The sequence below is a fragment of the Meles meles genome, chromosome 2, assembly GCF_922984935.1.
Source record: "Meles meles chromosome 2, mMelMel3.1 paternal haplotype, whole genome shotgun sequence".
NCBI classification, from domain to species: Eukaryota; Metazoa; Chordata; class Mammalia; order Carnivora; family Mustelidae; genus Meles; species Meles meles.
The window spans coordinates 195,132,943-195,160,600 of record NC_060067.1 but is presented as its reverse complement, the minus strand read 5'-3'; the positions used below and the strand labels follow the sequence as shown (position 1 = coordinate 195,160,600).

The following is a 27,658-nucleotide window of genomic DNA, read 5'->3' as shown; positions in this document are numbered from 1 at the left end:
CTGCCTTCATCTTAGGTCATGGTCCCAGGGTCCTGGGATCAAGCTCCACATCGGGCTCTCTGCTCGGCAGTGAGCCTGCTTCCCTTCCTCTCCCTCGGCCTGCCTCTCTGCGTACCTGTGATCTCTGTCTGTCAAATAAATAAATAAAATCTTTAAAAAAAAAAAAAAAGGCTTAGAATAAAAAGCTTCCCTGGGGTTGGAGGGGGGAAGAAGGCAAAAGTGACCTGCAAAGCAGCTTCCTTCAATCGGCATGGATTAAAAAGAGTGAAATTTGTTTTTTTCAACTTCTCTGAAATAGTCATATAAGATTTTCATTTTCTAAGTAGAGAAAGTGACCAAAAAATTCTTGAAAAGTTACTGTCTTGAAGTCAGAGGAGAGTCAGAAGGATAATGTAAGTCACCATACTACCAGGATGAATCCATTCTCTGCTCACAATGAGAAAAACGTAAAAACGTTTCTACACATGACTTTGTAGTAAAAGATGTAGTCTTTGTAGTAAAGATTCTATATACATATGTATACATCTATAAATATACAAATATTTAATATACAAATATTTTGAAGTGACCATACAGAATGACCCACCCTGACCCTGTATTTGAACAAGTTCAAAACATAGAAGTAAGTTGGCTTTCCCTTTACAGTGGGGCTTATTGAATCTTCTACAGGAACACTGGGTCAAAAACACATTGGAACCATCCAGCGTTACCAGTAGCCAGTAAAAAACAGGGCACTTGTGAGCACATATTATATGCAACATGTTGTGGGGCCAGAGACGGCAACAGCACGCAGTCCCTCACCGTCAGTCGACTCCAGTCTAGCTAACTGTCGCACAAATAAAAGCTAGCCATCAAAAGATTTAAACAACAAACCATGAATCCCGGAGACCATTTCTACAGAGTAACCCGGAACAAGCCAAAACGAAGAGGTGAAAACACAAAGAGGGGTGCGGGCACCTGAGGAGACATTAATGGAGCACCTACTGTTTGCCAGGCCATGTGCCAATGCCGAGAGAAGGGATAGCCGCCCTGCTCGAGGAGCCGGGGTGAGTGGGACAGAACAGCAGGCGAGTGCCTCGGCTCCCTGGAGGGGCGATTACAGAAATAGGTACAAGATGCTGGGGGGGAACACCTCACCTGGAGGCAGGGGAGATGAAAACGAAAGACCAGGGCAGCGGCACAGAAAAGGGAGAAACGCAACAGGTGCTGTAGAGGGCCAGTAAACAGAGACAAGCACACGAAGGCATGGGGTTATGAGAAAGGGGAGGGGGTGCTGGTTTTGCAAGAGGTTCAGCGTAAACTTGAGGAGACTCTATCCAGAGCCTGCAGGGAGAGGGGCCGGAAAGGAAGGCAGGAGCCGTGGAGCGCCGGCTGGGTTTCTCCGGCCACTGTTAGTGCGGAAGCATGTCCCGTGAGCCACACTTGCAAAGGCTCTCCTAGAACACTACTTCCTTGGGATGTCGGTATTTATTTCTCAAAATACGGGTCTCGTGGTCAAGTAAGTTCGAAAATGTTGGATCAGGCCCCATTAAACTTGCCTTTTGACCTCAGGAAATGTCAGCGCCCAATAATGAGCTAATCTCTGTGAGACTGTGCATAAAATCCAGGACGCGCCAAAAACCTCTTTGACCAGGAGACCCTCTCTGCCTGGGGAGCAGCCAGAGGGGCTCGTGTGCTTTGGGGTTCACTCTCGAGACGGTATGGGAGGAGGCAGGGGACTTGAACAGGTGGAAGGAGATGGAAAATGAGAGCAAATACGACTTCCTCAACAGAGACTGCTTGTTCTCAGTGAAAATCACGAACATTAGTCACCCAAGTGCAGCAAATGCTTACTTGAAATCTGGATGCCCCGCTGGAAGCCTTCGTACAAAGTTCTGACATCTTCGTAGAAATACACCAAGGGCTCATCGCTATCCAGCAGCGGGGATCTCCGAGCACCATCGCTACCCTGTGCAAAGAGACACAGACGTAGGAGCACATTAGGGGAAAACAGTAAAAATAAATAGCCTAACGTGCGTGCCCACCAGGCCCTCCACGGGAGCCCTGTGGGGTCGCTGCTCAGTATTTACAGAACGAATGGAAGTGCAGGATTTGCTAAGAGAACTCATTTGCCTGGGGTCAAGTGCAGCAGGCTTCAGAGAATCAAGGCCAAGACCAAATGGCCGTCAGAGGGGCCCACCTCTGAGCAGGGGTCTGGCCGGATAAGGGGAGGAGAGCAGAAGAACTGGAAATGTGCCGCCACCACACAAGCCTCTACTATCAACGGCACAGGGAACGGAGCTTGCATCAGCTCTCATGGAAATGACAGGCCGTTTGCTTTTACTTCCATCCTGTGTTTTCCTTTTGAGATTATTTCCACTGTTTGATCCCTGTGTCCACAGCAGTATAACCTGGGAGGAACTTCTAATTCTCCAGGGAAATCAGGCGACGACACAGGAACTTCTGGTACTACAGGAAAGGACCATTCACCAGTGGGAAAGACTGTTTCTAGCGGGAGGTTTGAAGAAAGCAGAGAGGAAAGCCTTGGAGCAAACGGCTGGGTCTCAGACAGCACCCTTGCTGATGGAGACACCAAAAACATTCCAGGGGAAGAACCAACATGGAGAGCCTTTCTAGGTCAAGACCACCAGACAGACTTTGGTGGATCCTTTTTCTTCTTCTTCTATATATATATATTTTTTAAGATTTTACTTATTTATTTAACAGAAAGAGCGAGCAAGTGAGAGAGGGAACACAAGCAGGGGGAGAGGGAGAAACAGGCTTCCCACCAAGCAGGAAGCCCCATGTGGGGCTCGATCCTAGGACCCCAGGATCATGACCCGAGCTGAAGGCAGACACTAAACAGACTGAGCCACCCAGGCACCCCTGTTTTTTGTTTGTTTGTTTATTTGGGTTTTATTTTTTTTTTTTTTTAGGATTTTAGTAGGATTCTTCATATCTCCTGTAAGCTCTCCCCTCAATCAATTCATCATACATGTACTTCAAAAAAAAGAATAGTACCGAAGTATATTAAGAAAAATAAAATGACTAGCCCCTATTATCAGTTTGATGAGTTCCTTCCAGACTTTTTTCTTTGCTTTACATTTATATAAACTCTTTCGTTACCTACTATGTGCTAAATATGTGTTTGACACTTGACCTAATGCGGCAAATCGTTTTCTGGGATAAATATCACCCGATGATATATTTGACTCAGCACCCTCTATCTTGGCAGACGCCTGCTAACACCTGTGGCCATGATTCCAAACATGATTATTAATTATAACACACAACTTAATAGAGCAGAGAAGTCATTCTCTGTGTGTACTATGGTGGGAAAATCTCTGCTCCGTCAAATCATGCGTCATGATGACCGAATCTCTGAGTCTGTTCGCTTGTCTGCAAAACAGGGATCCCATGTGTCCGTGTTCAGGATTACCTTCAGCTAAACAAAATTGGTCCTATAAAAGAGGAGTACGTAGAATATGACTCAGACACCCTATAACAAGCCTTAACGACGAATGCCAGTCCTGCTTAGCCTGTATCTTTTCTCCAACAAATACTCCGATTAAAATTCAGAAGTAATCTTGTGGCTTTACAGTAAGCATTGGAAGCCTTTTCAACCCAGGAAGGCACTCACCAAAAAGTGCCAGGGCATCACGGCTATGGTAGGAGAAAAAGGAGCAAGGGATGGCGTGACAGAAAACTGGAAGAACAGAGGTGTGCCTGGTGGAGAGGAGCAAACAGCCACATGTAACCGCCTCCTGGCCACTGGCCCAGCCTGGCCCACTGCGCCTATCAAGCATGGCCAGGAGGCACAGGCAGCTTGGTGGCCCAGGTCCTCACGACCTCAGCTTAGGACAGGGCCTCCTACGCCTCTCATCCTGACATGAATTCATGTGTGGTATCACTTGGGGGTCTCTCTGCAAAAGCAATCCTGCCCTCCCCCAGCATTCCACTGAGAACTCTCATAGCTGTCAGTAGGGCAGAGGGGCATCAGGGGAATAAGACACAGAGCTTTCTCCGAAGGACCCCCGTATCTTATCCTTCCATCCCCAGAAGGGCTCCACGGAGCACTGGCTGGGCAAAGAGCGTGCAGGAGGTCAGGATGAATGGACAGGAGTAGCCTGGAATCTTCGGATTCCTCGAGCCAAGGTCCCCAAAGGATGGTCTGGGGAACACCAGGCTCTTCTAAGGAAAGCAAATTAGCTTGCCCTTCGCTAGATCTACCAAATCAGAAACTCTGGGGGTGTGATCCAGCAGCTGTAGCAAGCTCTCCGGGGGATTCTGGTGCATGCTGGTGAGAACCACTCACTGGACGCAGTAAGGTACGCAGGGGAATAGTGAAAATCGAAACGATGCTTCAGAAAGAAAGCTATAAGAAGCGAGGCAGTAGCACGAAGATTGGGATGTAGGGCAAGGGGCCAGAGAAAAATGTACTCGTGTGGGCCTGGGTGAGGGCAGTGGCAAGTGGGAACAGGGAGAAGGGTGACACCAGAAGTAGGAAGGGTTAATGAATGGGATCTGCCCAGTCACCGGGTCTAAAAATAGCAGTTCCATTTAATCAAAAATAGAAGACTGGGCATGGGGGCCAGGTTTGAGAAGAGAGTCCGTTTAGCTTTGGATATAGGGAGACCATATCCCTTTCAAGATAGTAGGTCAACGGGCGCCTGGGTGGCTCAGTGGTTTAGGCCACTGCCTTTGGCTCAGGTCATGATCTCAGGGTCCTGGGATCGAGTCCCGCATCGTGCTCTCTGCTCGGCAGGGAGCCTGCTTCCCTCTCACTCTCTCTGCTTGCCTCTCTGCCTACTTGTGATCTCTCTCTGTCAAATAAATAAATAAAATCTTTAAAAAAAAAAAAAAAGATAGTAGGTCAACCTCCCCATTCCTATTTTGAGAATCACTGGTCTGGAGGATAATTTGATGACAAACTTTTGGTTAAATAATTCTTTGGTTAAGGTTAATTTTTGGGTGGTACATAATCCTCAAAACTTTGAGAAACATGGAAGTAACAGAGCCAAATCCAAGTTAAAGAAGTTAATTGAAGACAAGATATTTATTCTTCTTCTTCTAATTAGCATTCAGAATACTTAGCAAAGGTTGGAAAATGAAGCAATAAATGAGCTCTAGGCCCAAAAGGCACACCATTTAAGGCATAGGTGAAACTAGGTAAAAAGTCACACTGTCACTTGTAATATACTCTGTAATTTCAAAATTTCTGAGTGAAAGGGGAGGGAGGCACTAAGCAACATCTGAGCTTTGCAATGTGTTGCTCTATGAAATGATCACACGTTCCCCTGAAGAATCACTGTTTTTGAAAAAAAAATGCTATTTGTAAACACTGGGTGTTGGCAACCTTAATTATACCTACATAAAGGGAAAAGGACTGCACTCGGGGTGTTGGGAATCAGGGCTGAAAGCGAGCTCAAATGAGTGTTACACACTCAAGCCATTTCGAAAGGAGGGCATTCCATTACTGGGTCATGCAAGGACATGGTGCTATTTCTAGGAACACTTACTTAAATGAAAAAAAAAAAAAACTTCTGGACTTCTGACATAAACTACAGATGGAGGATAGAGGCCAGGGTTTCAATTATTTCCAAGAAACAGGGAGAGCGGGGGTTCCTAGGTGGCTCAGTTGGTTAGGCATCTGCCTTGTGCTCAGTAGTGATCCCAGGGTCCTGAGATTGAGCCCCGTGTCAAGCTCCCTGCTCAATGGGGGCCTGCTTCTCCCTTTCTCCTCAGTTTGTGCTCTCTTTCTCTCTCAAATAAATAAATAAATAAATAATAAATGAAAGGAAGGAAGAAACAGGGAGAGATAAGCAGACAACCCCAACTTAAACGTACAGGAAATCAGTCAGTAAGACTGAGTATGAAGGAGGACTATGCTATACACTTCTTTAATGTGGTTTTAGAGTCTTATAACTTAAAAAATAAAAAATAGAGAAGGTCATGAGTCAAACACACTACGGTCACATCAGTGGTCCTGAGTCCATTTGGCAACATCTCTATAAGCTAAGGTTCCTCTTGAGGTCAGTCTCCCCATGTGGGCTGAATTAGGAAATGAAAGTTCAAGTTCCACTTGGGGCCAGTAAAGGCAGGACCACAGTGGATATCTGCATATCCGTGGTTCCCAAGGCCAGAACCGTTGCCTATACAGGCCCTTGTTCCCACTTTCTGAAAGTTCACTTTATGAAACTTGACTTTTATGAAAGACCCACATGAGTACTACCTGTTTTCACCAACTGGACAAAATCCGAAGAGGAGTTTCACGTTTATGCAAAAAGGAGTTTTGCGTTTACATAGATCTTTTTGTAAAAGGGAAGTGGCATAACTGGAACTTCTGGAAAGTGGGGGACACTCTTGCTTTATGCCCTTTAGGCTTACAAATGCTTTCATAGGGGCGCTCTACTTTTGGATACCACGGGAAACCTGTATTTGATGAAAAGGACTCAAGATGGTGAGAGTCATTTTGTGCACGCTCATATTTAAATGCAAAAATGGAATTACAGGGGCACCTGGGTGGCTCAGAGGGTTAAAGCCTCTGCCTTCGGCTCAGGTCATGATCCCAGGGTCCTGGGATCGAGCCCCGCATTGGGCTCTCTGCTCAGCAGGAAGCCTGCTTCCCTTCCTCTCTCTCTCTGCCTGCCTTTCTGCCTGCTTGTGATCTCTGTCAAATAAATAAATAACATCTTTTTTAAAAAAAAATGGAATTACATTCTTGTGGATTTCTGGGGGGAAGATCCAGGCTTTGTAAACTGGTCTTGTTCATCTCAGTCTAGAAAATGGGTATCTGCAGGCCATGACAGTCAAGTTCCCTCTGTGTTACTATTGTTTACTCCTGCTAACGGGTCGGGGGGCGGACAGAAAGAGGAAGGGAGACAAGGGAGGGAAGGAGAACTACATAACTTGTAAGGGAACTGTGGAAGACACGGCTGGATTTTAATGTTAAATCCATCTCCAGGGGGAAAAACAGCAGAATCACAGCCCTAGGGGCACGGGGTTTTTATGGGTTGTTGTTGGATTTTTGTTTATTCATTTATTTATTTATTTTCTACTGCCAATATCCTCCATGTGAAATATTCTTCCCAGAACTTACATTTTTACCCTGCCCAGAGCAATGCTGTCTTGCTTCGCAGGCACAAAAACCACTCTTACATCCAGTGACCTCTTAGAGAGACTCCCTGGCCATCGATTCTCATTCCCTCCAACACTAGATCTTTGCTGTATGAACCAGGGCCTTTAAAGGCCAGCCAGTCGGTGACTTTCCCATCTCAATTCCCAAACGATAACAGACAGGACACCTAAAACACACCTACACACCCCACGATATGCTGAGCTGTCTACATCCCAGCATAACGGGGAACCATCAGGCTCCCTGTTCATGCTCACCTGATTGAACAAACTGACTTCCCAAGATCCTTTACGCCCAGGGAGGAAAGAAAGGACAGAACCATCATGTCACCATCAGTGCTGGGTTCTGTCATCTGAGCACAGGAACGATGGAAGCTAAATAGTCCCTCAGGACTACTTCCTGAGCGCCCGCTACATGCCAGCTGCTCTGCAGTGAGAAAGCAGCCCCCAGGGTGAGGCTTGGGCAGGAAATGTCCTGGACCCAGCTCCGTGGACATCCGGCATGGTATGAAGATTCTGTGGGTCCCGAGCAGGTTCAAACTCACCCTCACACCACTCATCTCCATCTTCAAGGAGCCAGGCCCAGATCACCGGTGGCCAACTCAGTGTTTTGGTTCTTCAACACTTCCCCCTCATCCCAGAAGGGCTTCCATTTCACACCTCCCACCCAGTTTCCTACTTCCTGAGCCCCCCGGAGTAGGATGTGTTTCCGGGGCGGGGGAGGGAGCTGGCACAGCACTTGGAAACGATAGTTCTGTGCCCCAAGGCACGTTTCAATGTCATCATGAGGGGACATCAGCCAACCACGGAAGGGTAAATAGCATCTCCCACCTCTGTGAGAGGGAAGAAAGTCTGGAGCCACCAAACCCCAAACCCACAAACACACGTGGTTCCAGCAAGACAAAGCTGCCTGTAGCATCTCTACGTGCCCGCCATCTAGAACATGCCAACCATTCCGCTCCGCTGTGGACGAGTCGACAGGGAACCAGTGTCTACTTCTCATCCACGGCTGGCCTTCTAAGACGTGAAGTGTGAGAAGGAGGGAGTTTTGTCGAGAGGCTTGGAAAGTCTTCCGTCGTCATTTTTCATCTGGCACGAGTTGCCCCGGCTATTTTTAAACTCAAATAAATATTCCAGCACACACTTCTGTCATTTATGAATACACACGTTCCCTGCTCAAGGAAGCCTGTGAGAGGCGGCATCCTTTGCACAAAGTCAAAGCGCGTTGTCAGACATGCCTGACCATACTTCTATTTAGCGAACAGTAGTAAGCGTTTACTGCCTGGTTAAATGGAACCAAGAAATAAATTTTTCTAAAACAATCATCTTTCTTTCTTTGAATTCCTAAAGGCAGCTACTTAATAACCTCTGGGCCCTGGTCTTGGCATGGAGTCAGAAACTCTGCCTTCAGTTCTGTGTCATGCCTGCCCTTGTCTGCAGCCCACTCGCCCGCCCACTGCGGCCCCATGACCAGTGCCTCCTCATTCAAATGACCAGTCACCTTCAATTAGCAGACGAGCCCAAAAACCTAGAGAAGCTCGGTGAAATGTCCTACAATGTGGGTCTAGCCAAGAAAAAAGTAATTAGCAAGGTTTTTCATACATTGTTATTAAGAAGGCGTAGAGTCTTGGAAGACGTGCTAAAGTTACCGCAGGGTATGAAAATGCTGATGTTCGCATACCCCCACGATGCTAGGTCTAAACAAACACACCCCTTCCATCCACTCCCACTGCCCCAACTGCTAGGACCACTTGCTAAAAATGCCCTCAGATGCCATAATGCTTTAGAAAAACGTGTTTGAAAACTCTCTGAGCACCAGAGCAGCCAAGTTGCTAGGGATAAGATTAAAAAGCGAAATCTTTAAAAATAAGAAAAGCAAATCTTTGCATACGTCTTTGACCACATGCACAGTGATTTTGCAGTCGGACCAGGGAAGCACAGGCAGCGGGGGAATGCTGACCGGACACCGGCAATTACAAATGGCAAGTGAATGAAGGTTGGCACCCCCAAACAGGAATTCCCACAAGTACTACTGACCAGTATGACGCCAGCGCATCAAACCAGAAGATTCTCTGGGAGCCCCACTCGGACTTCTAGTCGACCACCCCAAGTCTCTTCCGGGATGAGAATTCTGTTTCTATTGAGGTTTCTAGTTACAAGGGACTGCAGAAACAACTAGACTGTTGCTGTTATTTCTCCCTTCCTCTTCATGCTCCCCCACACCTGCCACCAGGTTCGAATTCGTAAGTCTGACACCCCGTTGCAGGTGCTCGGCCACAGACCACCAGGCAGGCGGCCATGGGCGCACCGTGTGAACGCACCCGCCCTTCCCACGGTTCTTCCTGCTCTGGCCCGGCAGCGACCCCACGGACCCTTCCTACAGCTCTGCCTCACGGCTGTTTGCCCCCTGCCCCACTGGACAACAGCGCCCCACTCGGAACCAGCCCCAGCCATTCAAGTCCCACGCGTTGCCATTCTTTGCCTTTTGTTTTTTCCAGCTTTACTGAGGTGTCCTCGAATAACCCGTGAGGCCCCTAGAGTGTACCGAGAGTGAGACTCGCAATGGAGTCATTAACATCTCATCACCTCACAAATGTACATTTTGTTTTCTTTTTTGGTGAAAACACTTGAGTCCTGCTCTCTTAGCGACTCTCAGTTGTCCGGTGCGGTGTTCTCAGCCCCGGTCGCCATGTTCTAGGCGAGCGCCTCAGACCTTGCTCATCGGGCAGCTGGAAGTTTGGGCCCTTTTCTCCCTATACTCCCACCTCCCGCCCCAGGGAACCACCCTTCTCCTCACTGCTTCTCTGAGTCAACTTCTTTGGGTCATTTTCACTCTCTGGATTGCCAATGTCATTACCTCAGAGGCAGGCAGTTTGTCTGTGCAGGTCCCGTGTGAGCCTTTGTCAAAACTTAAAACCACGCCATCTGCTGAGCGTGGCCTCCACAGGCCAGATGCGTTCCCTTTGGTGCACTCCTTTCAGAGTTCTGACAAACCAGAGCCCTAGCTTGAGGGCACAAGAACAAGCTGCTCATATTACTCTTGGTTTAAGGACGCGCCTTGCCCTCTGCCAGGGAGAGAAGAGGTCCTTGGCCGTTCTGCCCTCCACCTTGTAAGCTACGTGAGGCCAACAACCTCTTCTTCCCAGGGACGGTGTGCACATTACTCGGCCGATGTTCAAGTGCTTCTGAATGGATGCCCGTCAGATAATGTCTCTGTGACTCATGGCAGACTAAATCCAGAGTGTCCCCTGCTCCGTAGGAGACCTTCTGGAGCACAGGATTAACACGCTACGGCAAGCTGCTCACCGTATATAGCCCACCATGTGGACAGGCCAATCTCAAGCTTTCCTGCCAAAGTCGGGAGCCAGCCAGCATGCACCTGAATGTCAGGAGATCATCTGCTGTGAAAGTCATCCAACTCAGACAAGAAGACTGATACCCAAAGAACCGGTTCCATATTGTGAAAGATATGGAGCCACCCTGGAACCAAGGGGCCACGGCTAACAAGTTTAAACAGTGAATCTGTTACAGATTAATTGGTTTAGTTGCCAGAGATAAATCTGAAACGAAGTCCTGATATGATTAAAATGAAGTCTCAAAAAGCCTGGACCTGTTGGTATAAAAAGTTTTGGGGGGCTGCCTGGGGTGGCTCAGTTGGTTAAGTGTCTGCCTTCAGCTCGGGTCATGATCTCCGGGTCCTGGGATCCAGACCAGCATCAGCTCCTTGCTCAGCAGGCAGTCTGCTTCTCCCTCCCCTGTACCCCTTCCCCTGCTGTGTGCTCGCTCACACAAATAAATAAAATCTTTAAAAAAAAAGCTTTTTGCATCCTACAATTTACTCCCTTCTTTAATATTTAAAAACAAAGCATATAACTTGGGTTATTTAAGTACACTCTAACCTAGCAGTCGTCACTCAAAATCTTTCTCTGTGAATTTGACAAGTAAGCTATCTCAAGACCTACAGGACATCTCTCACCAGTTAAAAGGAATTCTCATCTTCTTTCTACTACCTCCTTCAGCAATTACAATGATTCCCCTTTATGCTTTGGGATGGTTTGTTGCCTCGATCCCCTTAAACTCTGGTAGGTGGGTTTACAACCCGATCAGCACCAAGTTTTGCTCTGACCCCATCTACGTACAACCTGGTGCAGGGGAAGAGGGGAAGGGGCGGCAGATTTCTGGTGAGCACCAGAAACCCACTTTTGCCTCTGGCCCAGGCTCTGACAGCTCCATGCTCTCGGCCCCGGGCTTCCCTCCCACGCCATCCTTGACGGTGTCTGATCCCACCGCCAGCCTGTGCGGGATGTTCAGACTCCATTCTTCTATTACCCGTTCCTTTTCTTCCTTTCATTCCACCACTACCTGCGGACTCATCTGCCTGCAATACCCATTTTCAGAAGGGGCTGCTCCTGGGTCCAAAGGTCTAGCCACTGGCTCTTCAAATTAATCTAGACAGGGGTACCTGGGTGGCTCAGTCGGTGAAGCATCTGCCTTTGGCTCAGGTCATGATCCCGGGGGTCCTGGGATCGAACCCCAAATCAGGCTCCCTGCTCTGTGGGGAGCCTGCTTCTCACTCTCCCTCTGCCTGCTGCTCCCCCGGCCTATGCTCTCTTTCTCTCTGTCAAATAAATAAAATCTTTAAAAAATTAATCTAGACAGACCCAAACTTGCCTTATTATCCTTATTTTCCTCCTCCCCCGCCCCTGAAAAGCCCTAGCTATAATCCATAACTTTCAAGTACTGTAATGAACTGTAATGAAAGCAGCATAACAGAGCTCTTGATAGCCCACTAATGGTAAGTACAATTTTGCCTCTTTGGATTCAGCTGTTTTCTTATATATAAAACATGATGGTTACGAGGAGGCCTTTACAGAAGAAGAAAACTAACACCGACCAAACACTTAGCATGGACAAGCGGACACTCTGCAAATAATCTAAGCAGTCATCTTAACGCCCACCAGGGAGCGCAGATACTGTCACTCCTGTTTTCTAGAAGGCTGAATGAAGGTCGGGAAAGTCAGGGGAACTTGCCCAAAGCTGCCTGGTCTAAGCCGAGGAGCCAGGCCCAGCCTCTGCCACATCGGCAGCCTCCCTGGTCCTTTCCAGCGCCATCACGCTCTCCTCTGTCCCACCAAGGCCTGGGCCCTGACAGGTCCCAAGGGGTCCCTAGTCACTGTGGTGAAGGTCATCTTCACCAGGGGATGTGGGGATCTCAGCCGATAGGCAGAGGCAAGCTAAAAACCTGGAAACGTGCACGTCACCTGTGAACACGATTAAAGGCCACACAGACACAGAAAACCTCGCTTCCCTCCACAGCGCAGAGTCATGGAGCAGCAGCAAAAAAATTCTGTGGCAAATGGAAGTTCCTCCCCAACATGCAGGGAGAGGCAGCCCTTGGGGTCCCGCTGCTGCAGGCAGGGTCAGCTGCCACCATGGATGCCGGGGCACAGCCCTCTAAACACGGTCCAGATCAAACCACGCTTGAAAGTTAAAAAAGGCTTGTTGGACTCTGTTCCAAACTCCAGCTTCTCTGTCCCATTCTGCAGCCTATGTCCTCACTGCCATACATACAGGGGGCTAGGGCTCAATGCTAACATCCCCTTTATCACCGTGACTTTTTAAAAATTGTATTTATTCACTTGAGAAAGTGAGAGGAGGAGGAGAGAGAACACAAGTGGGGGGTGGGGGGGCAGAGCCAGGACTCAATGCCAGGACCCTGGGATCATGATCTGAGCCAAAGGCAGACACTTAATCAACTGAGCCACCCAAGTGCCCCTCCACCCTGACTTTTAAAAGGAAATGTCAGAAGCTGTAACTTATCAAGAACCTCTGTGCCGCTGCTTTAAGAAGGTGTAGCTTGGAATCATGCAGTGTGGGTAGTCATGAGATGCAGCAAAACCAAAAAGTGCAGATTCCTCTCGTTTTAATATCCAGGTAAGGTTTATGGGAAAGGGGAGGGGGTAAAAATCTGGATGTGAGATGGAGGCAGGGAGCGGGAGATCAGGATGTGGACTGGCAAATGGCGCTTACTTGTTTTCAAAGTAGGAACCAAACAACAACAATATTTTATTCTGGCAATCAGTTCTTCTGACCGTGCCAGATAAGCAGGCTTTTCACGAATATGTAATGAAATGAATTAAGGGCTTCCTTCTGCCATAAGCAGTCCATACGGCCATGCTAGCTATATAAACGCATCTATAACTACGAAGCTTCTCTTGAATTCGATATTTTAAGGTCTTTTTTTAGAAATGCAAAGCAATAAGACCTACAAGTTCTGAAAACGAGAACTAAGTCCATTTCTATAGGCCAAGAGAAAAATCAGAAAGCCTCTCTACCAGGGAGTGGAATTATAGATTTTAATTTTCTTTCCACTTCTCAGTAATTTTTAAACTATTCCACAGAGGACACGTATGCTTATTTTCCCAAGTCTCAGAATGACTTTATGCGAAGCTGGAGCTTAAAGAGCATATTGTAAGTGCTTCCACAATTTCTCATATAATACAAATTAGGCATTTACAGTTACTGCTAAATTATAAATATCTTAAATCTGCGCTTGCCAAATATTCTTTTCACGGCAACGGCAATGCTACCGTGAGACACCAGGTCCTCCTCCAGAAGAGAAGGAATCTCAAAAACCTCACACACGTCTATTAGAAACACTGAATTCTTCTCCTTCATGGTTTGTGATTAGCTGAGGTAAAATATTAAGCCACGTTTACCTTCTAAATGAGGCATAAAACCAACTTTTCTTGGCAATAATTCAGTCATTCTATTTTTACCTTTTGGCATGAATTAGACTGACATATCTTCTATATATTTAAGAAGCTTCAAATTAATGAATCCAAGCAATTGTCTAAAGGAAAGCAAAGAACTAAAACTATAAATAACAAAACTATAAATAACAAAAAGGTACTCATCAGGCCAAGGCTTCATTTGAAAGGGCACCTCTCCTGCTCACGGCCATCAGCCTGGGGAGCAGGGCAGGATGGAGACGAAGAAATATTCTTTATATGTGCTGAAAGTTAGAAATACTGAAAATCGATTCTGCCCTGGGTAGGGGAAAGTAAGAAACTACAGCGCAGAGAGTAGGCCAAGACTCCCAGCACCGGAGAGACCCCAGCTGCTTCATCTTTTCAACCCCTCACGTTTTATACTAAAGAGATTCAGAAGGGAAGGAGGGCAGAGCCGAAGCATTAAGAAAGAATCTTTCTAAAAAGGGTCCTTAACGTCCCCCATGCCATCCCGCCCCTTCAGCCCTGGTGAGGGAAACACATTGTGTGTCACTTTCATGACAAGAACATGGCCGATGGTGTGCCCAAGTTCTACACCACCATGGTACTCAACCTGATACCACCTGAATGCCCTTGGCTTGTTCTTGGCCTACCCAAAACTCTGTGGCCGTGTTATTCTGGCAAGTTCCTAGCCTCGCCTTTTCCTAGGTGAAATCTGAGAGTCTCTTTCAAAAGCTAGGGAGGTGTCCTAAGTATCAGGTAAGCCACAGAGGAAATCCTTCTTTCCCGAACGTTTGTTCGACGACTCTCTTCTCTGCTGGAACATAAGTCCCTTGGGAGCAGGGACTCTATGCCTTTCCTTTCCCGCTCACAGAATCCTCTGGGCTGACTGCCGGGCCCAGCATCGCGTCGAAACTCAGTAGGATTTGTGCAGCGAGCCTCTGGGTGACTAGAGGGAGACATCCCACCAACACCACCCACTCTGTCCCTCTGCCCTGTGTTTTAGCCCTTACCCCATCTATTAACCCACTGGCCAACTTTGTGTGTTGAGCACATTTTGGCTTACAAAGTGCCCTTGCAAGCAAATACCTGCCAGTGACTGATGTTGACCAACATAGCACTCGATGGGGGAACCTGGAGAAATGCAGAGAAAATGCACACGGCAGGCAGGCCAGCCCCTCCACTTACCGGCACCTCCACAGACTGCATGGAGAGGTCGCATGGTGGCTTCAGTGCTTTGGGCCTCGTGGCGTACCAGAAGGTGGTGAGGGCGGCAAAAGCTCCAAAGCCCATGAGCGTGTTGGTTGGCAGCGTGCGGATGTACTGTCGGAAGTCAGCCAGCTCTGGCATTCGAAAGTACTGGAACAGTTCGTGGGCTTGCATCGTCCCGTGATGGTCGCTCCCTAAGCTGAATTCTGTCAAAAGAGAAGAATGTCACTTTCCTTCCAGGACGGCAAGACCTGTGCCCCAAATTCCTAAAGGCCAACCATCCAACTTGATTCCTGACCGGTCAAGGCACTGAACCCACAGTCTAACGGTCCAGCTCTTTCCTTGGATGTCAAGTTTCACATCTCTAAAAACCCTTTAGAAATTCATTGTACATGTAGGGGCGCCTGGGTGGCTTAGTGGGTTAAAGCCTCTGCCTTCGGCTCGGGTCGTGGTCTCAGGGTCCTGGGATCCAGTCCCGTGTCGGGCTCTCTGCTCAGCGGCGAGCCTGCTTCCTCCTGCCTGCCTCTCTGCCTACTTGTGGTCTCTGTCAAATAAATAAATCAAAAATCTTAAAAAAAAAAAAAAAAAAAAAAAAGAAGTTCATTGTATGTGTATCAGTTTGTGTCGAGCTTCCATTCCCCATGTTAAAAGGTTTCGTTCAGGAAAAATTCTTGCCACAACATGCTCTAGTGGTGTAAGTCACCACCTCCGTTCCTGATACCGTCTCTGTTCCCTTCCACCCGATCAGATATGCTCAGCTCTCATTATCACGGCTAATGAGAAGAATGGGGAAGAGGCACAATCAGCCCACACCACCTAACGGCCGTCCGCTCCTGCTTCTGCCCACGCATCTCAGAATGAGCTCCCAATGGATACAGCATGCCAACCTAAATTTCAACATGCCTCTTGCCTTCCCCATACTCTGTACCACAAAGGCAGCAACACAAATGCCAGGGAACTAGAGTTCACTATTCGGATCCAGTAATTTCTTTTATATTCCTTGATTATATTATAATGCTAAAAGGGTGCACATAAAGTTCAAACCAACCACCAAACATCTAGAGAGAGACTGCAGTGTAGTAGCTGAGAAGAAGTGTAGAAGGGATTTAAGATCCCAGATTCGAAAGCCAAATCCTGTCTTCCCAGCTTATTAGTTAGAGGACGGGGGACACATTACTTCACCTTCCTGAGCCTCGTAGCCCTAAGAATAAATGGAGGCTGAAAACAGTAGTGATCTCGTGGGGTTTTTATAAGGACTAAATGCATGGGGCACTAGAAATGACTCAATACGTTCTAAGCACTATCATTATTTCACCTACCAAGACTCTGATCGGTCCTGTGTGTAGAACAGGAAGGGAAAGAGTTAATTAAAAAAAAAGGCTTGACCACAAAGAGTTCACCAACAAAATTAAGAGGCCAAAAACACACAGAAGAAAACAGACAAAAAGCCTCACACTGGATGTTACAGACAACTCATACATACACCAATATAAAAAGTGTGCAGTACAGATAATAAGGAAGAGCAATTCTAAGGAGAAAACTATTGATGAAAAAGTGCCCTACAGCACGTGTGGCAGTAAAGGGGGGGACATCGTGGTAAACGCTCTGCCGGCTTTTCTCAAACACCGCCGGCGGATTCACGGAGTGTGAACATCCTAGCTATCATTCAGGAGCTATCTGTGAGTCACTTACAGTGCGTTCTTTTAAAGAGCTCAGTCACAAAGCTGAAGATAATTTTCTTTTCTCAAATGCAGGCATGTTTACGTTTCAATCATACTATCGTAATTATTTTTTTTGTGGAGCAGCAGGGGACCCATTGTTTTCACTGGCCACCAGTCCTGTAGTGTATCTGGTCAGCTTGGGCAGACAGGTGCTACAACAGCTCTGTGTAGGTGTACACACACACACACACACACACACACACACACACACACACAGAGGAAATTTCCAGGTTTTACATAACAATTGAGAAGGAACAGATAAGCAAGATCACTTTAGGTCACAATGGTGGAGAGAGAGAGTTCTAGGACTTACAAAACCACTCACCATCTGTGCCCCCCAGGGCTGACTGCTAGGTGACAAGCCACCACAGAGCAGAAGAGGTGGCGGGGTGAGGGGGGGGGTGGGAGGGGGCTGGAGGAGCTCAGCAGCCGCTTACCCAACCTGCCAAGGTCTCTCAGGGCATCAGTCACATGCTGACTCGCGCGCTGCTGCCCACTGGGCTAAAGGTAACTAGCAGACAAAATTCATACTTGACTTCTCAGGAGGAGAGAGGGTGGAGGATGGGCCAATGAGCAGCTGGGAGCCGAGTCACCCCACTGCTCCACCCATGGGCAGGGACAGGCATCAGTGTCCCAGCCAGTGCCAGATCTGAAAACAGACACTGTTTTCTTTCTGCTCAGTTTCCCCATGAGAAGAGAAAATGGACAAATTTAAAAAAAAAAAACCACACAAAAAAACCAGCAAAATACACGCTCAGATGTTGGGTGGTTATGTCGAACCAACATGAGACAGACCAAGAAAGAAACAGATTGTAGTACACTCCCAGCAGATTTATTCTAGATGAATGCATAGGAACTGAGTTACTCTGGTTGGTGCCCATGGCGGAGCATCCGGCGTATGCCAGGCCTGGTGCCCGCAGTGGGGAGGACGGTGCTGGTGACCCGGCGCAGGTTCTCCATGGGCTCACTGGCTGGCTCACTGGCTGGTGGGGAAGGCGCAAAATTAAGCCAGCAATGTCTGCAAGGCATGAGAAGCATTACTGCCGGGGGGAGCGGGAGACGAGGCAAGGCCTCTGTGAGGAAGAGGCCGTGAGGATAAGCAGACAAATCAAGTCTGGCCCCTGTGGTCAGGTTGCATAAACAGCACTGCTACTCTACGGACACGGAGCAACCAGACATGTACAATGTGCAAATGTGCATTCCCCTGCAATCTTTCCACCTTCCAGCCGTCTTCATACCCACAGCGCCCCAGATCTTAACAGGACTTTCTCACCCACCTCCCACACACCCCTCTGCCCTTGTCTCTTCTCTCCCACAGGTCCCTAAGGTGATTTCCATAAAACCTAGACTGCGTGAATTCGCAGGGGCTGTTCAACAGAATCCCATCCCTGTGTGAGAATAAAAAATAATTCCCCCGTGAACAAATGCAGTTATGAGCTGGTGATTTTTTTTTTTTTTCTATTTTAAGCATCAGCAGTAGCCAAGCTGTAGACAGCATTAGACTAAGGAAGAAAAAGTCTCTTTCCAGAGATAAGAAATAAATTAAGATACTAAAAAAACTAAGAAAGAAAACTTGAAAAAAACAAAAACTTCAGAAAATTACTGATTTAGGGGCACCTGGGTGACTCAGTGTGTTGGGCCTCTTCGGCTCAGGTCATAATCTCAGGGTCCTGGGATTGAGGCCCGCATCGGGCTCTCTGCTCAGCGGGGAGCCTTTTCCCTCTCTCTCTCAGCCTGCCTCTCTGCCTACTTGTGATCTCTGTCAAATAAATCAAATAAACATCTTTTAAAAAAAAATTAAGAAAATTACTGATTTAGTAGCACCCGGGCTAGACCATTTAATCAGACATGAGTCTGTAACTCTAAGGGTTTAAATCCAGCTGCATTCTTATCTTTAACGGGTAATGACCAGGTATAGCAGTTTAATTCATGCCTCTCAGAGGAGAGCCAGGCGACGAGCCACAAACCAGCTTCACTGAACCCACTGGCTAATGCTGTACATAGGAAAACTATCGTCTTTCCAGTAAAGAACTAAAGCAAATCCTTCTTTTAGATCCACATGAAGAACAACTCCTGTAAAGCATTATAAATCTCCCTTCTATGGAACTGCTATGAAGGAAAAAGTACTTGGGGTGTTTAAAAATGAAGGCAGACCCACATCCCAAGAAAACCGGCCACAATAAATAGCCTTTTAATGCTGCAGGTGAATATAAGCACCACGCTTTAAGACAGTCCCCCAACAGGTCTCGAGGAAGAAGAATCAAGACTCGTCCTTGCCAACAAATGATTAAAAACCAGACAGATTTTATTCTTATTCCAATGGTGTTCCAGCTGGAATATTTTTAAAATTCTTTCAAAAGCAAATTTCCACATCATCCTCTCCTGACATTTGCAGGCCTGGCAAATAACAATGCTGCTGTTTGCTAAGAATAATGATTCAATCAGCTTAAAGGCTTAAGCAGTCAGTATTTCTCGGTCAAGAACGCACAAGCCTATTGGCAGCTAGCTTCTCCTTCCCCGGCAACGCTCTTGCGGCTCCTTCCTCCCCACGCCTACGGAAAGGGGGTTTGCTCACTCGGGTCCTGGAGTCTAAAACCACAGAATGGTTTTAGGGTGGCTCCGACTGGGTGGCTCAGTCGGTTAAGTGTCTGCCTTCAGCTCAGGTCATGATCTCAGGGTCCTGGGATCGAACCCCGCATGGGGTACTCTGTTCAGCAGGGAGCCTGCTTCTGCTCCCAACCCCACCCCACCCCCCTGCCTGCCTCTCTGCCTACTTGTGATTTCTGTCTGTCAAATAAATAAAATCTTAAAAACAAACAAACCACAGAATGGACAGTGAACAGAAGAACAGAGGTCAGGGAAGTGTGGTGCACGTCCAGGGCAAAGAACCTGTTCTTTTCTGCTTCCAGAAACAGATATACGGGCCAAGTCACAGAAACTGGATCGCATGACCATCAGAAAACAGAAATCCTGGTACTTATCAACCCAAACTGTGGGGAGCCTAGCTCGCGGCCCAGCAAACGCTGATTTAGTGTTTCAGGAAGTGAAGCTTTCACACTCTGTATCGCACTGTCTCGCAATACAAAATGATTATAAGGAAGCGGAGGCCGGAGACTTACAGGGCTTCCCCAAGACACCGACCTAGCTCTCAAGTCGTGCTTTTTCCTGTACGTGAACAATTCCTACCCTCTGCCCCTGGTCCTCGGCACCGGGAACACGCGTGTACCCCTCTGTGCGGGTGGGTGGGGTGCAACTTGCAAGTCTCCTGCCGTCCACCCCGGCTCAGGAACCGTGAGGGCAGGTGCTCTCTAAAGGTTCTTCTGGCATTCACTTTCCATGACAGGAGCACAGCCTAGCATCTGAACTCCATGTGAACGCTCCATGTCTTACATAACCACCCGCATTTGCCCCATCATCCTGCACTCTGAACATATGGGTCCACCTGGACACAAAGGTTCACCTCTTACCATTTTGTTTACACCAGGAAAAAGGGGTGTGGGGCAAAGGTGATTCACAAGGGCATCATTCTCTAAGGACACAGGGGCACACACGTGTGCGTACGCATGTGCGCACACACACACACACACACACACCTCCTATGATTGTGTAGATTTATACTTACATCAGCATTTTATTTTCTTCCTATCATTTGCAAACCAAAAAAAAAAAAAAAAGGTGATCTGGACGTGTCTTCCCTTCTAAAGTTCCTCAAGCTTTCATTCAGTTGAATAATCACGGTCTGATGGAATACTTCGCTAGGAATGCAGCCTTCAAGCAAACCCAGAGAAATAAATTGCACCCTTGCCCCGGCAGCAGCAGACGAAGAAATCCTGACAACTCTCCTTAAAAGCAGCAAGCCAAGCTGGCAAGATGCTGCCATTCCTTGCCCCACCTCCTCCCCTGGTACAATAGGCTATTTACAGAAGGCTCAAACTCCCCCTTTGTCCTGCGCTGGCTTGGGCAGAGCTCGACCTCGGGGAGGAACAAGAGGGCGGCAGCCAGACCGTGCGCTGTTCTTTCAATGTGCCACTCCAAAACCGTCGGATTTATGCTCCTTAACCCTGGCTGGCAAATGACCTAAAGCTAGATTTGCTTAAGCCATCCCCTCTTGAACCAAAAGAGCGGCTGGGCTCTCCCTGAAGAGGGTTGTATGGGAGCTCCACAGGAACGCCAGAGTCCACCAGTATATACGTAGCTTACAGAAACTGCTATAAGTTTCTGTAAGGAGGAAAAGCAGAAGTCACTGTCCAAACCCCATTCTGGACAGGAACTCCCGACCACGGACACTGCCCTGGGACCATCGTCCTGTTCTGAGCCTGAGTAGGGCCAAGACCGAACATCCGGGTAACTTCGGGATCCCACACAACGGCGGGCAAGTCGTTCCACAGGGAATTAATTACTCCCTTCCACTGCCTTGGAGTGGTTCTTCCCTACTAAGTATAATCAACCTTAAGCAGCACACTTGATTTCCATGAAAGTGAGGCTCTGGATCACCAATTCAATTTCCAACAAGATTGTAAAAGGAGCAATGAAGCAGAGACACTCTGCTTTCAGAAACCTGACTTATGGAAATACTCAGTCAATTTGAAAAGTCTCTACCAACCCACTCCCTGCCCATCTCCCCAAAGTTAGAAAGAGGAGGACATAAAGCATTTAAAGCATCAAGCTCGACTAATTTGTAACCAGTGAGGTCAGGGCGATGCCTCACCTGTTCATACTGGCCACAGGCCATAACTTCCAGATGTGGCCCCAAGCAGTGAGATTCCAAATATCATGTGTCCAACTTGAACAGATCAACTTTTAGGGATAGAGGACATGGTCCAACATCTACTTATAGCAGTTTCTGTAAGCTACGTATATACTTAGGCCACATGACAAAACAAATTACTTGAGAAGTGTGTGCTTTTTCCCTATTTACATTTCACTGGTATTTTATTAAAATTCTTTGAACATGCTTCTTCAAACAGGATCTTTCAACGTGCTTCTTCAAATAGGATTTTGCACGGTCACATTTGTTGCCACCACTGAACAAATTCTCCCACGTCACAAGAGCACACCTGTACAATGTTAGGACAGTTTAAAAAATGTGCCCAATGGGTCCATATTATATAATTCAACCTCATACCTGATTGCTTGTTAAACTGACTTTTAAAAGCTTTTAACAGTAATATCCACTATTTGCCTTTGTAAGGTCAAACCTCCAGAAATAACCACCTAGCGAGCATTACATTTCTTTGCCTTAGAAAAGTCTGAAGTCAGTGTGGTGGGCTCTGTGAGGACCCAAGACTAGGACTGGCAGAGGGGGCTTCAGGAAAGGGGCCTTTCCTACCTGATGAGTGTTCGAACTGAGGTGACTGACAGGACCCCCCACAAACGAGAGCCTGGGTGAGAGAGAGGGCACCTCGCGAAATGAGAGAACCTGGCTGACATGAGGACTGACAGAGTTTGGGGGAAAGCCTCACCCTCTCTCGGGGCATCTACGTTATTTACTCTTCACGTGTGGACCCCATTCGTGAGGCTTGGAAGTAAGAGACGTAACACAAATATACACACAACATCGTGAGAAACAAGGTGGCAGTCAGGGCCAAAGAAATGAGAAAAGAGGCCGCACACCCTCAAGGAGGAGCGGTGTGCAGAAGCCACAAAGAGGGCTGGTCCTCAAGGGATCAGTGTGGCCTCTGAACATCAGCTCTGCTTCAGGGTATGGCGACCAAACAGGACGGCTGGAAGCAACATCCCAGCTCAGTGCTAGGACTTGAGCAAATGAATCCGGAATGAGGGACAGGATGAAACTGGGTTCAGGAGAAGGAAAGGAAGACATTCAAGGAAATCAGTGTGAAATGATTTCTTTAAGAGCCACTGTGCTAAGCAATTGCAAACATGACTAAGCACAGTTCTCACAACAGCCCCCGTGCAGGGAGAGGTTATTAGCTTCAACTCAAAGACAGGAGGCTGTGCCCGGGGAAAGTCCAATGTCGTGCCCCAGCTCCATGCGAGAACGGGACTAGACACCAGATCTGAAGGCAAAGCCTGGGGACGCTGGAAGGCACAGGCTGCCACCAAGTCATGCGGTGATTCAAATCTAGACAAAGGTGGGAGGCAATGCGCTGGATGAAAAAGAACCATGACACGGGGCTTTGAAAAGTGGGGATCTGAATCCCAAAGCTCCTCGATAGATGGAGGGACACCCAAATGTGGAACCTGCAGACAATGGAGTATCATTCAGTCTTTAGAGCAGAAGAAAATACTGACACGCACCATACCGTGGATGAACCTTGAAACTATGATACGTGTACCAGGGACTTTGAATGCGGCAAATTTGTAGAGACAGAAATAGAGGCTACAGGAGTGGAAGGTGGGAGGAGCAGGGAGAGTCACTGCCTCATGGGTACAGAGTCTGCGTTTGGGATGATGAAAAATTCTGGAACTTCACGGCACTAACGGTTACACAATATTGAGAAAGTGCTTAATGACAATGAACTGTATGCTCAAAAATGGTTAAAAGGGTAAATTTTACATTATGCCTATTTCACAGTAAGAGGCTTGTAATGACTTAAAAAAACAACAACCACCATATTTTGGTATGTGGATATAAAGAGGAAAAAGGAGGAACTGGAGGGCTGGGTTTTGGAGCCTGGAGAATGAACCACAGAATGCGGAAGAAAAATGGAGAGGGGAGGCTGGAAGGTGGTTTGTGGGCTCCCAGCCAGCTTTCCCAGGTCCTGAAAGCTGCCCTCCACGTGTGAGGAGAAGGATCCATCCTCTCCCCATGCGTCTCTGGGTGAGTTCCCCTCCTGGCGCCTCACCTCAGCAGGGCTAGGAAGGCAAGTGTCCCAGGGCCTGCTGCCTCCATTCCTCCACTGAGTTCCTGACCTTCCCTGGAACCCACCAGAAAGTCTTCCCTACGCCTCCATGCCCTACAAGCCCTTTCCCCGGCCCTGTTTTCATATGTCCAGCCCACCCGAACAGGCCACTTTCTCTCATCAATTCGTCAGTACATGGCCTCCTCAGTCAGAAGCAGTCAGCCCCCCCACCGAATCCTTGGAAGATGCTCCCTGCAGCCCATGTGCGACCCTTCGCGCCTCCTACTTCGCACTTGTGGGGAGTGTATGCATCTCTCTCTTTCGGGCCGAGGGCCTCTTCCCATCTGTCTTTATATGCCCCGATGCCTTGTCCAGAACAGGTGCTTTATTGACCGTCACTGAGTTGTGAATGACCCCCTGGGATTCTGACCAGTTCTCTGCCATGGGCCCTGGGGAGGGTGTATTTAAAGAACAATGATTCTCCAAAGGGAAAGGAGGTATTCCAAGTATTTCTAAACTTTAGCATTCTCCCTCTAAACCCCACATTGCGGCGGCGGCGGCAGCTGCTGGGAGCCCGTGTGTGAGATGGAAGCAAGCACCCCCACCCAGGGATGCAGAGGGAGGAGAAAAGGTGGGAGACCACTGAATTAAAGCTATTTAAAAAAAATACTCTCCTGCCCATCTTCCCATGATGTTCTCCAATGCCCAGTCTGTTGCACTTCTGTATAATGTCACCTCAAGGTTATCAAAGGACAAGGGTCCTCTCCTCTCCTTAGCAGACGTGTAGACATACATTCAGACAGGAGACCATGGATCGCTTTTTGGAAGATCAGGGTTGCCCATAAGGAAGGGAAGAGAGCAGACAAATACCTTTCTTAAGTAGAACCGCAAATGTCAGGAGAAGGGCTTGAGTCCTGACACCAGGTTGGCACCCAGCTTCTGGAAGCGAGTCCTCTAGGGCAGAGAAGAGAAGCCGCGAAACCAGAGAAACCTCCCAGGAGCTGCTGGGAGCAATGGCAGGACTGCAGGGAAGAGAGCCCGTGGCAACGCCCATGGCCGCGGGTGGGCGGCCATCTGAGATGTAAGGAATGCCACATGCAGGACCTGCCCAGCATTCTCTGGAAGGCAGGGGAAAGAAAGCCGAAGAGTTCTCCTTCCATCACCCTTCAACATAGATCTGAAGACCTGTCACACACAGCCACTTGGGAGAATGGTGACCACAGTTTGCACACGCCCAGCGAAGACTTCCAGGTGACGTGAGGTGGCTCGGATTTAAGAGGAGACGTCCGTTAAAAAAAATTCCTAACGGAAGCAAGATTTTTCCACTGGTCTTCAAACATTGATTTAATTTTGTTAAGGGAGTCCTCAGAAGCCAGAGACAAGGCAGGGCCATTTCCTGGTACGAGTCAGAGAAAGGGGCAGGGTGGGCGGAACGGGCCTCGGTCAGTCGCCTCACTTGAGCTGATGGACATAAGACCCACTGGCTAGGCCGACCCAACCCTTCTGCAGGAACTGAGACAGAAGGGGCTTCGGTAGGTCCGGCTTCCCGCGCACCCACTGGATCCAACAAGGCACATGACCTCAGCTGACATCCGGCACAGGAGGAGCCCAAATTAACATGCTGTCTGGAGGACAACATGTTAAGAACATGACACCACAGTCTGGGGGACAGGGAAAGACAAGGAGAGTCTATTCCGACAAGAGCTAGGGAAGGAAATACAATTCAGAACGGACTCTCCACTCTCCTGGCCTGCGATGAACCAAAAAGCAAGCTCTGGGACAGGAGGCTTCACCTCCTGGGGGGGAAAGAATTTACAAGGAAAGAGGACAAATGTCTTTAGATGATAGCCAAGGCTGGACCCCGTGAAGCAGGAACTCCTTTCCACTCAGGGCTCCAGGACAGGAAGGGGGGCCCATTTGTTTGAGAAACTGCACACAGAGGAGGTACCCAAGTCCCGGGTTCCCCTCAGATGTTGTGTCCAAGAGAACAGGAGTCTCAGAGGCAAAAACCTCATTGCTCTAGGTACTGGCTGCGCCCACTGAGCTACTGCCTGTGTGGGCCTCAGAGGGGATCCAGAAAGGGTGAGGACAGAGGAAATGTGTGCCTCCTTCTGTCACCAACACCAGGGAGCATCTCCAAGGCGATGCTAGAGAGAGCAGAAAAGATGGCCGCACAGCCCTGTCTTGAGGCAGGGACTTGATAACAGATTCCACCCCCACCCAGAAACTCCAGATGACAGCATGACACAGACAACAAGCAACATTACATTAAAAACTGTCACTTCTGTGCTACACCACATAGGTATTTGTTTTGTGGTTTTATTAGTCTATGTACTTTGCTGTGTTATTACTTTTTTTTAATTTCTCGAGATGAAGAAGATATCACTAGGTGAAGTCAGTTCATTTCTTCTCATATGTAGTATTTCCCACCTCTCCAGAAAATGGCTAGAGCCTTCTAGAAGAGTGACAGATGGGGCAGAAGCCCCCTCACCGCCCAACCAGTGTGGGACACTGGTATAGCCACTGACCAGCTATGTGGCAACTTCCACCTAAGGGTCCCTTTGAGAAAGGTCCCACTGCGAATGAACAAAATCGCAGGGAAAAAATCCACTCTCCCTCCTCCCTGGCCGACAGAAGGCCAACAGCACGAGGACACAGTGCTCGTGGGCTTCCTCTGCCTTCGAAGAGTTTAGGGTATTGGTGAAAACCAACACTCCCGCAGGAAAGATTTAATCCGACTATCCAGACAGAAGGTGAAGGAGTGAGCGGCGGAGGGCTTCTCGAGGGAGAAAGCACTACAAATGGGCCGGTGTGGAGGCAGGGCCTTCCAGAAGGCGGAGGGGAGCAGGCAGAAACCAGTGGGGGTGGGGCAATAGCCTGAGAGCCAGCCCAGGCTGGCGGGCGGGGGCAGGGGCGGCTGGCTGGTCAGGAACCGCGGTGCCACAAACCAGGGTCACGGTCACGCCACCAGTTCACGCTGAGCCCTGGCTGGCTGCAGAAGCTCGTTCCCCTGCAGTGGGGCATCATCTGCTGAGCATCCCATGTCCCCACCAGGGCGAGGCCTGGTGCGGGTGACAGAGAAGAACGAGGCCCAGTCCTTGCTGCTCACAGAGGTCACGACGATCAAATAGCAATGACCTGGCTAAGAAGGCTGAAGGGACACAAGGTTGAGCCAAGTTCCTTACACCTCTGAAAATAGACCGCGGCTGCAGGGGGGCGGATAAACTAGACGAGCGGCTTAGCGGAGCAGGTAAGTGGGAGACAGAACACAGACAGACCTCCACCCACACAGAGGAAGGCCAGCCACCCAGGGATGGGGACGCTCTCGAGTGACTACAGATTTCAGCGCAGAAACTGCTTGCTTAATTGTCTGTGTCCCTAAACAGCAGCGATGAAGGGAACCTCCCCTTATTCTTACACGGTGGGCTTCCTCAAGACCAAACAGAGCCTTGGAAGAGCGTGGCGCCCCGCTGCGACCTCTCCCTGTCGTCAGCTCTGTGGGAGACCTCGGTGGTGGTGGAGGAAGTGACACCCGAGACACAGGCAGGGTTGAAGGATTAAGCTCATTGTATGTGGAGGGAAGGGTGGGGGCCTGGTGACAACCAGGGACAAGGGCTAGAGTAACAGTCAGAGTTAGGTAACTACCAGAGGAGGTGGCAGGCCGCAGGGAAGCGGTAAACGAAACACACCCAACAAGCTGCAAGGACTCCTGAAAAGTGACGCCATGTGCCAAAGGGAAGGAAGAAAAAGAGATGGTCTCCGCCGGCTATTACCTACTTTCAACAAGTGACACGAATTTGGGGTCTCTGTTTTCCCCTTGTGTTTTTTAAAATTTTATTAGGAAAATGTCCACATGGATTCAAAGGTAATTAGAATAGTTTAAGAAGGCACGATGTGCCCCTAATCCCAGCTTGAGCGTTAATCAGGATCAACGGTTTACGACTATTGTCTCATTTTACACGCATTAAAACAAAAAACAAGATTTCAAAGAAATCCCACACATCTTCTCATTCAGGTGACACTTCGGAGGTCCATCCAGCATGATGCTCGGGCAGCTCTGTGAACGGATCTGCTGGGAGTC

General features: G+C 48.4%; 1 protein-coding gene across 4 annotated transcripts in view; it reads right to left on the bottom strand.

Moving 5' to 3' along the window:
• ACSL1 (acyl-CoA synthetase long chain family member 1) overlaps positions 1-27,658 on the bottom strand; it is a 64,824-nt gene that overhangs the window by 27,585 nt on the left and 9,581 nt on the right. For all 4 annotated transcript variants that reach the window (XM_045993805.1, XM_045993814.1, XM_045993823.1 and 1 more), the window contains exons 2-3: positions 15,033-15,259; positions 1,834-1,948 (exon numbers count right to left, since the gene is read on the bottom strand). In XM_045993805.1, the coding sequence (XP_045849761.1) occupies positions 1,834-1,948; positions 15,033-15,227 (310 nt within the window). In that variant the 5' untranslated portion in view covers positions 15,228-15,259. The remainder of the gene's footprint in view (positions 1-1,833; positions 1,949-15,032; positions 15,260-27,658) is intronic.